This window comes from Alligator mississippiensis, chromosome 9 (genome assembly GCF_030867095.1).
Source record: "Alligator mississippiensis isolate rAllMis1 chromosome 9, rAllMis1, whole genome shotgun sequence".
NCBI lineage: Eukaryota > Metazoa > Chordata > Crocodylia > Alligatoridae > Alligator > Alligator mississippiensis.
The window spans coordinates 63,009,646-63,019,444 of record NC_081832.1 but is presented as its reverse complement, the minus strand read 5'-3'; the positions used below and the strand labels follow the sequence as shown (position 1 = coordinate 63,019,444).

Here is a 9,799-nt window from a genome sequence, read left to right as displayed (position 1 = left end):
CGGGAGGAGTGTGGGGGGAGAAGTCGATCTCCTGGGACTCCGCTATCGAAAGCGAACATCAGTTTACACCGTGACCCGCCTCGTCAGTTTCCGAGCGCGGTGTCTCTTGGTATATTCCACTTGTCTATATATATCTATACCTTGGTATATTTCACTTGTCAATATCATGTCGTGGGGCATTCTCCCCTGATCTAAGAGAGAACTAACCATTGCCTCAGCCGCTTTAGCGAGAAAAAATACATTGGGGGGGAAGGGTGTGTGGATATTTCTACCAGCAACATGTAAGTGGGAAAGGGGGAATGAAGGAGAAGTGCCTTGCTCTTTCTATTGATTTGATTTTTTTCAAAAAAGCTGCCCCATAGAAATGGTCCTTAAAAATACTCGTGTTCATTATTTATTTCCATCTTGGACATTATCTCACGCTGGTTTGTCTTACTGAGCAAGGAATTTTTAAAGAGACGCGTGTTCATCATCCGGTGGGAAAATTCTAACGGGAGCTGCGTACAGAAAACGGGGGAGCAAAAAAATGAGGTCGCTTTCCTGTCACAAGGAACATTTCTTGTCACTGACTTCAGAAGCGTCAGCCCCGATGTGCGCAAGTATAGCCGAGCTCAGAATCCGGCCCCCAGCTCCCGCGACCTGGATTTCACGAGGTTTTGGGGCTGTCTCCTGCAGCTCTGCTGCCACAAAGAAAACCGCTCCAGTTTGTTTTTTCTCTTCCCTCCGAGCCCATTGGGACGCTTGGTTTTCTCGTTTGTAATTTTTGTGGTGGCTGTAGCTATTACATTTGCATTTCTGGATCGTGCATGGGTGTGTGAGGGGGATGGGGGGCAGAAGTTATGCAAAGTATAAAACTCCTATCAAGTATATGGAAGTTAGTCTCTATTTATAGACTATGTCGAGCCTGGTAATGCAACACAGCGGTCCATAAATCTCTGCAATACAAAGACACGCAACCAGCCTCTCTCTCTACCTGCGTGCATATAATAATACATCATGCAACCAAACATGTGAGAGGGATCTAAAAGCAAAATCCGAGGGCGGGGAATAGCCCTGATCCTGGTCTGTGCGGGGAAGAGATGCTGGAGGGATCTACCCTGTTCTGTCCTGTCCTGCAGAGGTTCTTTGGACCCGATCTGTCAGATTATCCTGGGAAGAGCTCGAGCCTTTCCTTGGACAGGGAGATTCTGGTCTGAGTGCCCTGCTCCTGCCCCCGCTTCACAGAGCAGGTGGCCGCTGCTGCAGGTATTAAGCAGGTAAGTAAAAGGGAGTGGATTCTGCAGGGCAATACACGGCTCCTCCTCCCTGTAACGCGGGGATGCTATTGCTTAGCACACCAGCCGCAGGGACACGGTTTGGAGAGCCACCACTGTTGGCCCAGAATAACGCGGTTCAGTGGACTGAGGTCTCGGGATAACAATCTCGCTGTAAAGTAGAAAAATGTCATTTTTTTCCCGTGTCGCTCTTCCAAGAACCCTGGCTGCTTCTCTCACTCCCTAGGACCCGGATCCTACAGGCTCACTCTCGTCACCGTCCCCTACACCCCCCAAAGCTTCACTTATTAGTCGACCATGAGCAAACTCCCCCCACCCCGGGGGGCGGTTTACGACATGCTGACTAATAGACCCTCACTAGCAACTTCAGTTCTCCCCTAATAAACTGCAGGAAAATGCCAGGGTGGGGCCAGGAAATGTGACAACATGAAATGCAAGACGCCGAGGGGCTGTGATTTTTCTGATGGGGAAAGAAGGCTTGGCGAGCCCGTGTCAGGACCCCCAAGTCCAGCTGCTTCTGCCAACAGCCCCCTCCGTCCCGGGGGTGGGGGTGGGGGTGGGGGGCGCCTGGAATGTTAAGGATCGGGCTAATTGATCGCGTTGCATTTTTCCGTGTATTATTTATTGCTCTAATTACTGCTCGCTTTCTATTGGAATTTGTTTTAAATACTTACCTGGCTATACCCGGAGCCCTTGCCAGCTCCCTTCAGCCTGGCTTCTAATCGCCGCATCTGCTTTGTGTCAGAAAATAGTTTGGAAGGCATTTAAGTTTGCATTAAAATAACTAATTAAAGGCACGCCCCCGCAGCCTCTTGCGAAAGGTGGGGGTGGGGGGAGTGGGGGCTGGAGTCCTGGCGTGGTGCTTAATGATAGCAGCTCTGCTTTCCCCGCAGTCCCTGTAATTGATTCGGGTTACAAATCCTCCCGCAGGGCTGCGCCCGTATGAGGCGGCTGATGAAGTCTCCGGAGTTAATGCCTGACACCTCCCTCTCATAAAATATAATACTCAATTGCCTCCGCCTTTCTGAAGGCTTTAATTGGAACAAGTTCATCAGGGGCGCGGGCTGCCCCGCCGGTCCTCGGCGAACTCCGAGCAAGTGTCACGGGCCGGCTCCGCTTTGTCATGCTAACAGCAGCGCCCGCGAGGTTGGAGCATTTCCTTCAACACCCTTCTGCTCGGCAATAAATCTGTATCCCATTTAAGGATCTCTCCTAACACTCTCACAAAGCTCCCGTGCTCAAAGAATTTCCAGCGAAAAGATTTAGATGTAATCCCTGACACAGCTGATTTATGCCCAAGGTGGAGAATACCGCTGCTTTATTTATCACCCTGCCAGCCCTGTTTAAACAGGCATTCAGGGAACATTTGGGGGCTGTGGGATGGAAAAGGAAGGGGGAGGGGGTGTTTTCCCCTCTCCCCTGTAGTCAGGGGTAATAGTGTTGGGGAGGGGGAAAGCAGAAAAAGAAGCGGTTGTCTCAAGTTTTTATGTGGCAATAAATACTAATTCGAAAAGTCTGCCCTGGATATTGTATTCCTCTGGGTTCGTGCCTTGCAAGCTGCGGAGAAGAGACCCGATCCAAAGTGCACGGAGCTCAGTGGGAGCCTTGCCACCGATGTATGTGGCCAGAGCCCTGGCACCTGAAGCCGTTCGTGAGATAAGGGACTGACCCGAGTCCTGACTTCGGATCTAGACCGAGTCAGGCACGAGCCTGCCTCTCATAAAAGACCAAGACTTAATTGCTGGCAAGCTCAGGGCCCCATCCTGAAAAATGTTGAACTTCCTCAGCTCCCTCCAGATCGGCCAGTGTTAGGTCAAGAAAGACCAAAAGTGTTCAAGTGGAGTCCCCACCCAGTCCTTTTTAACCCTTATTCTCCCTGCCGCTTGCAAAGGCATGGGCAGACATGCCTCAAGGGAGAAAGAAAATCCCAATTTAAAAAACACGAATCAAACAAGCAAAAAAAACCCCACCCCAAAATGACCCCCAAAAGCCTCTCCATCCACAGGTGACAATGAAAACGGTAACGCCGCTAATGCTCCTCACTCATTTTATTAGGAAAGAAAAATGTATTGATTGGGATCTGAGTCCCTTGGCTGGTTTCTCTGGAACAGGATGGTTTTCTTATCCAAGATGAAAAACAGGGGAAAATGCAAAAGCACCACAGTGAAGCAAAGGTTTGGGGGAACAAGTATGTCTATAGGAAATCAGCAGGGGAAAGACTGACTACATCCCGCCCTAATTAGGCAGAAAGGACCCTACAGCCTCAGGCCGCACCTGTCCCAATCCAGGAGAGAAAGGGCTGCTTCACTGGATCAGGGATGAGAGCCCAATGCAGAGGTGATTAGGGGGAGGGAAATGCATTATGTTCCCACTCGGTCATAATACAGCTTATCCTGACTTGTCCTCCGTGTCTAGACTGCGAAGTCTTGACCTGTCTAAGCACAACACCCATGAACTATAGCATGAAAATTTGTTGGTTCTTGTCTCACTGAAGGTACACTCCCGGGGAGGGGACTGAAGTCAAAATCCAATGGAGATGCCAGGATACAAGGGATTGCGCCCAAGAGGCAAGCAAAAATGTCAGTATGACACACAATAGTGCAAAGAACAGAGGCGCCTGAGAAGAGTTGTTAAAAAACAACCAAAGCTCATAAAAGCCTTGGCTTTTGACCTTGAATTTTTGGCTCAGCCCGCCACAGATTTGGCTTTTATTCCTATTAAGATTTAGAGAGGGCAAAAAAATAATAATAATAAATAATACAGGCAAAACTACACAGAAACGCTGAAAATCCTCTTTGATCACGACCCAGGACTGCTCAAACAGAACTGTAAACTCTGACAAACCCACACGCACTTGAGCAAGTTTTGTGGTTTTTTTAATTTAATTCGAAATAAGAGATAAGGAAATAATAAATCTTCAATAAAATATATAAACTTGTACAAGGCATCCCTTTCAAAGGGACTTTAACATCGCGGGAAAGTGGGGCTGGGTGAGGGGGACTGGTCAGGGGTTGACAACACAGGTCAAAAACTTGGAGCAAGTCAAAACTTTGTGGCTCACTTCTTCCCCACAATATTCTAAAAAAATGTACATGCAGGAGACATTCTACCTTCTGCGGTCTGTATCCTCTATCAAAACCTTGCCACAAAATTTAGCAATAGCAATAAAACAATAAAATAATTAAAAGAAGAAATCCGGCTTAGACAATCCCACTTCCACAATAAAACCAGGGGAGATGAATGGCATCCCTACTGCCCATGTCTTGGGTTGGTTTTTTGCTTTTTGGGTTTTTCTTTTTGTTCTTTTTTTTGGGGGGGGGGGGGAACCTGGGTCTCTTTGTGGATTAAGCATGATTGCTCTCATTGACATTCTCTTTGCCAGGTAATCTTTAAAACTCAGATTATTGCAAATAAACAACGGTATGCTCTGATAGTCTTTGCCGGCTCTCTACTTTAAAAAATATATAACCCAACTATTTCCTCTGTGTCTCTGTTTCCCTCCTTTAAATAACAATAGAGAGCCCAGAATACAGATGTAAGTGAAAATATGGGGCAGCAAAGAAGGATAGAGGATCCCGAAAATCTCTGAATTCTTCCTTCCCCTCCACAGGGCCTTAATATTTAAGAGATTTATACAGATCAAAAATATACATGAGCCAAGGGGGAGGAGGGGGTTACTTTACTCATATAAGGGGCCGATTCTGCATTCTGCCTATTACCCTTGTCTGGACTATCTTTGGGTGCATTTCCTGCTCAAAAAGGCAGAAACTTTGGTGCCTTTGGCCTAAGTCCGACTCTGCCGGAGTCTCTTCTCTATTTACATTATGAATTTAGCTATCATTTATTTTGTTTACAAGCCCCCCAAATCTCTTACACCTTATTTAACTTTCCCTTCCAATATTAAGATTCCATTTAGAGAATGAACTTTTAAAAATAGATCTTGGGCTTGGTCTGGGGAAACTAGGCCTCAGATAGAAGACTGCTGGTTTACCCATTTTTAGTGTGTAGTATTAACCCCCCTCCCCCCATTTAATGTTTGGTATATGTTTTTACATGTTCCTTTTGGGATCAGTCCGAGTGCTCAGATCACACTCAGAGGAGACCTAGCTGGTTCCTCCCCCAACCCCTCCGACCTGGAGCACAAACAGGTTGCTTTGCTTTTATGCCTAGGCAAACTCCTAGACACTTGGTATGGCACATGCAGACAGAATGGCCAGTACTGCTATGGTACCGCATTCTCAGATGGGACAAGATCCACCAGAAAGTCTCTGCTTTTGCTTTCCCATCTTCTTAGGATAAGTGGTACATGCTATATCCGACAGGAGTAGCATAGAGTCCTACAGGTGAGATGGGGAGCACAGGTCTATGAAAGGGATAAGATGTTCCGTACAGGGAGGCAGCCTGGATGGGAGAATTGATGGGGAAGGGTAGGCTGAACCCAGATGGCAACATGGGCTTGGCAGCCATTTTGAGCTTCTCTAACTCAGCTTCCTGCAGTCTCTTGGCCTTGGCCCTCCGGTTCTGGAACCAGATTTTGACCTGGGTCTCTGTGAGGTTGAGCGAGCTGGAAAACTCTGCTCTCTCCGCAATGGACAGATATTGCTTCTGTCGGAATTTGCGCTCCAAAGCCAACAGCTGGGAGGTGGTGAAGGGGGTCCTGGGCTTCCTGTTAGTCTTGTGCTTCCTTAGGGTGCAGGCTGTGGGACTCAGGTGTCCTGGAAGGAAAGAAAAGACCGGTTACTGAAAAAGCAGAGGAGGAAGAGGATACTTAAAGAAGAGGTGGGGTGAGCTGGGTTTGGGGTCCACCACCCCTGCCAGGAAACCCCATCACAAAAGTCTAGGAACTAATGCTCCTAAGGATGAATCCACTGACAGCAGCTTCCAGCCAAGACAGGAGGTCAACTCCTGGATTGAAAGGGGAGCCAGGATTTCACACAAGGCAGAACCTGTCAGTGATCCAATACTGTAGGATCTGAAATTGGGACACCTGAGGCTGGGGTAGGGGGCGCAGGGCTTCAGAGCCCGGTGCCAGGATGCCCGAGCTGGCTGTGGTCGATGGGACAGACAGGGCTCATGAAAGCAATAGGATCCCAGGTGTACCGTGTACCATGCACCGGGTCCCACCCAGCAAACCCCACTTGTGCCAGAGCCTGCTGTCCCCGAAGGAGCTTCTGCCCGGGACTGGAGAATGAGGGGCGATGGCTCCTTTTATTTGACACTAGTTCCTGTTCTTAGGGAAACTGAGATCAGTGTTGCCCTTGAATTACTTTCTTTTGCCTTAATTTTCCTTTCAGCCAGGCAGCAAGCTGGCTTTCAACATTTCTCTTGTTTGACATACACGAATGTAAAAAACCAGGAGTGGATGTTCCCGATTGCCTTCTTCTCCAGTCCCATCGCATGAAGGACGAGGGGTGCAGTACCGAGGATCATCCTCACCCCCCTTTGGAAGATTTAGCGTTTTAATATGGGCCTGATATGAATTGCCTTGGAAGTAAGACTGGAATGGGCGCAGCTTAAACACTTGGGGACTTGATTTGCTTTGCAGTTCGTTTCAGAGCGAAAAACAGGCAGGTTTGAAGTTGAATATTGAAAGTGCCACTCAGCCTGCCCTCCGTGCAACCCGTCCCTGCTTTTAAGAAATGTCACATCTGCCGTCCTCTCGATTGCCCCTTGCCTTTACAGAGAATTGCGGAGGAATCGTCTGAATTTGCGAGTGAACCAGGAGGGTTTTTAAATGCAGGGATTGCAATGAGATTAAAAAAGAAACAAACAACCAAACGTCAGTATTTCAGAACAAGGAGGAGGGAATGATTTGGAAAGAAAAAAAATATAGATCTTAAATCCTATTCTTTCTACTGCACGCAGGGGGTGAGTGGGAAAACAGCCTGTCAGATGCACCCCGCGCTCCGCTCCCTCCCCGCAAAACACTCTCCCTCAAGCAAAGATCTCCCCAGCCAGGATTGCCAAAAGGGCTTCTTCCTTCTCTCCTACTTTCCTCCTTGCAAAGCAGGCGAAGGAGAGGAAGAGGAGACGAAGGGTTTGTCCTGAAGTGCGAATCGCACAAAACCGCCGCAAAACGAGAGCACGTTTGTTAGCTCGGGTTTCCACTGAAGTCAAAGGGGAGATGTCCGGAGTCTTCAAACGGCATCAAGAACTGGCCCAGCGGGGGAGAGATTTTTGCTGCTTGCAAAAGAAGGGGAAGAATCACTTGAAGACCAAGCAGAAGTTTCCGCTGACACTTGCCAGCTTGAACCTATGTCTCGTCCACCGCTGTGACCGCCTTGCAAGAGACTCGTCCGGCGCGGAGGGGTGGGGATATTCCAGCCTAACCCGCCAGAGCCGGCAGAGAAGCGAGTGGTTTCCCTGCGCTTTTCATTGCACTCTTTCACCAGCCTTTGACCCGACCACCGGGAATTATATCAGCGTCCTGATCATAGGATCCCACCGTGAAGTGTTCTGGTTCCTTTGACCATTCACAACCCCCCCCACCCCTCCTAAAGAGGCTTTTCAGAGACCTCCTTCTACCTGTCGAGATCGCCCAGGCTGCAGAAAGGTACGGAACCAGCCAAAGCCTTTTACTACACAGGGCTTATTTTTCTCTCCCCTGTTAAAAGTCAAAAGGTGCTTGATTTAACAAGGATGCCCTGGGGAGGGAGGAAGGGACACACACACACACACACACACACGTATAACAATCTCCTAGTTTCAGTATTTCTTTAATAAACTTCCCACCGCCAGCAGTGAATCCCGAGATCCCAGCACACGCTTTAAGGCTGTTTAAGGCCGAGTGTTCACCCTGAACGACTGACCATTGTTAAGGGCTGGAGGGGGGAAGCAAAGGGGTAGGAGCTGAGTGAATCAGTGATCTTGCACAGGAAAGGCAGGGGGCAGGGGGCGGTGGAAGACGAGCGAGGCCTTGTCCACGTCTAGCTCTACTCGAAGTTGTGTTGGAGAAGGGATGTGGATAAGCTCCATCCAGGGATGGCGCCACACGGGGACTGGGAGACTTTCTACAAGAGAAGGAGAATCGCTTCTGGCTTCTTTCTGTCGTGTCACACGACCTCTTCGGGAGACACGAGAAATCCGACTGACGGGCGATTGAACAACAACAAAAATCGAGACGGAGAAATACGCCGGGAAACCAAGCCCGTGGAGGAGCTGCTAACAGCGCGGGGCTCACACCCAAAAGTCAGCTCTTTCCAGCGAGCAGCTCCTGTAGGCCGGGTCCAGGCCGGGCGAAGCCGGCTCAACAACAGCTAAAGGTGCTAAGGGAGACCCGCTGCAGGTGCATGACAAGCCTAGGGACTGCTCTTCACGCCTCCAGACCTTTCACTCATGTTTCTCCTGCCTACAACACCCCCCGACTCGGACGCTGGAAAGCCTGCTGCGAGCCAAAGGATGAGGGCGAAGGGCAGATCCCGACGGCGACCGGGAGCTCATCGCAGGAGCCCGGGGGCGGCGGCGGGGCCGGGCCCGACTGCAGCTGCCTTCCCAGATCCAGGCGCCGGCGGCTCCGGCTCCCCAAGGGCCGAGGGCGTCGGGGGTCCCCGCCGGCCGGTGCTCCGTGCAGGGGCCATCGGGGCTGCGGCCTCCCCAGCCGCACGGCACCACTGCCGCTCGGGCCGGGCCTCGTGCAGAGGGACAGGCGCAGGCAGAGTTGATGCCCTGCTCTCGTCTCCCCTCCCTTTCCTAACCATACAGCCCTTGACCCCTCCGCAGCGCTTCTCCATCAGACAAGCCCGATCGGCTCCATTGCAACCCAAGCAGGGGACGTCCCGCGAGCCCGGCCAGAGCGCAGGGCAGCACTTACTTGGCGAAGGGGAGTATCTCCCGGGCTCCTGGATCCAGGACGAGCTGTCCTCCGAGTTCTCCGATTTGACCGAGGAAGTCTCAAAGGTTTTTGTAAGCCCCCCGGGGCTGGGAGCCTCCCTGGAGCCGTGCCCGGGCAGCAGCAGGGTCCTGGAGGTGCCCACCGCCGCGGCTCCGTCGCTGGGGCCGAGGGGCACCTCTCGGGGGGGCTTCTTGTCGGACATGAGCGCTTCCACGCTGAAAGGCAGGCTGGAGACTTTGACTTTGGCGTGATCCTCGGCGCCGGCCGCCGGGCCCTCCTCGTCCGAGGAGAAAACCTCCTTCGCCTTGGGAGGAGAAGACATCGCTGCTCTCCCCGCGCCCCGCCGTGCCCTGCCCCGAGCTCCGATCCGGGCCCCGCCGCTGCCACTCGCCGCTCCGGGACCCACCAGCTCCAGCGACTGAGAAACTTTTTTCCCCCCCCTTTTGGGTGCAGACGGGGGTTTCCTCCTTTGGGAAGTTGAGTCAAGCCCAGCGAGCCAATCGGAGTAGCCGCTGGGGCTGACGTCAAGGTGTGACTCATGCGATTGGCTCGGGGTGGCTTTGGGTACTGTCCCGGCCCCCCCCCCCCCCCTTTCTAAATAAATGAGGAGTTAATGTCCCGGGATGCGTGATGAAGGAGCCTTCCAGGTTGTAACCGTGGCCCAGCGAGAAAGTCGCTGTGTAATGAAGGCGGA

At 51.2% G+C, this 9,799-nt stretch overlaps 1 protein-coding gene across 1 annotated transcript; it reads right to left on the bottom strand.

Moving 5' to 3' along the window:
* Positions 1 to 4,133: 4,133 nt before the first annotated feature.
* On the bottom strand, positions 4,134 to 9,542 carry MSX2 (msh homeobox 2). The gene is made up of 2 exons (XM_006265024.4): positions 9,085 to 9,542; positions 4,134 to 5,989 (listed from the first exon to the last, which is right to left on the bottom strand). Exons 1-2 carry the CDS (start codon positions 9,425 to 9,427, stop codon positions 5,565 to 5,567), a joined length of 768 nt encoding a protein of 255 aa, XP_006265086.1. The 5' UTR covers positions 9,428 to 9,542; the 3' UTR covers positions 4,134 to 5,564.
* Between the last annotated feature and the right edge of the window lie 257 nt (positions 9,543 to 9,799).

Excerpts from the sequence above, each read along its gene's own strand:
- MSX2 (XM_006265024.4), bottom strand. The coding sequence starts at position 9,427 with ATGTCTTCTCCTCCCAAGGCGAAGGAGGTTTTCTCCTCGGACGAGGAG. Across the intron at positions 5,990-9,084 it reads GAGATACTCCCCTTCGCCAA|GACACCTGAGTCCCACAGCC; the intron begins GTAAGTGCTGCC and ends CTTTCCTTCCAG.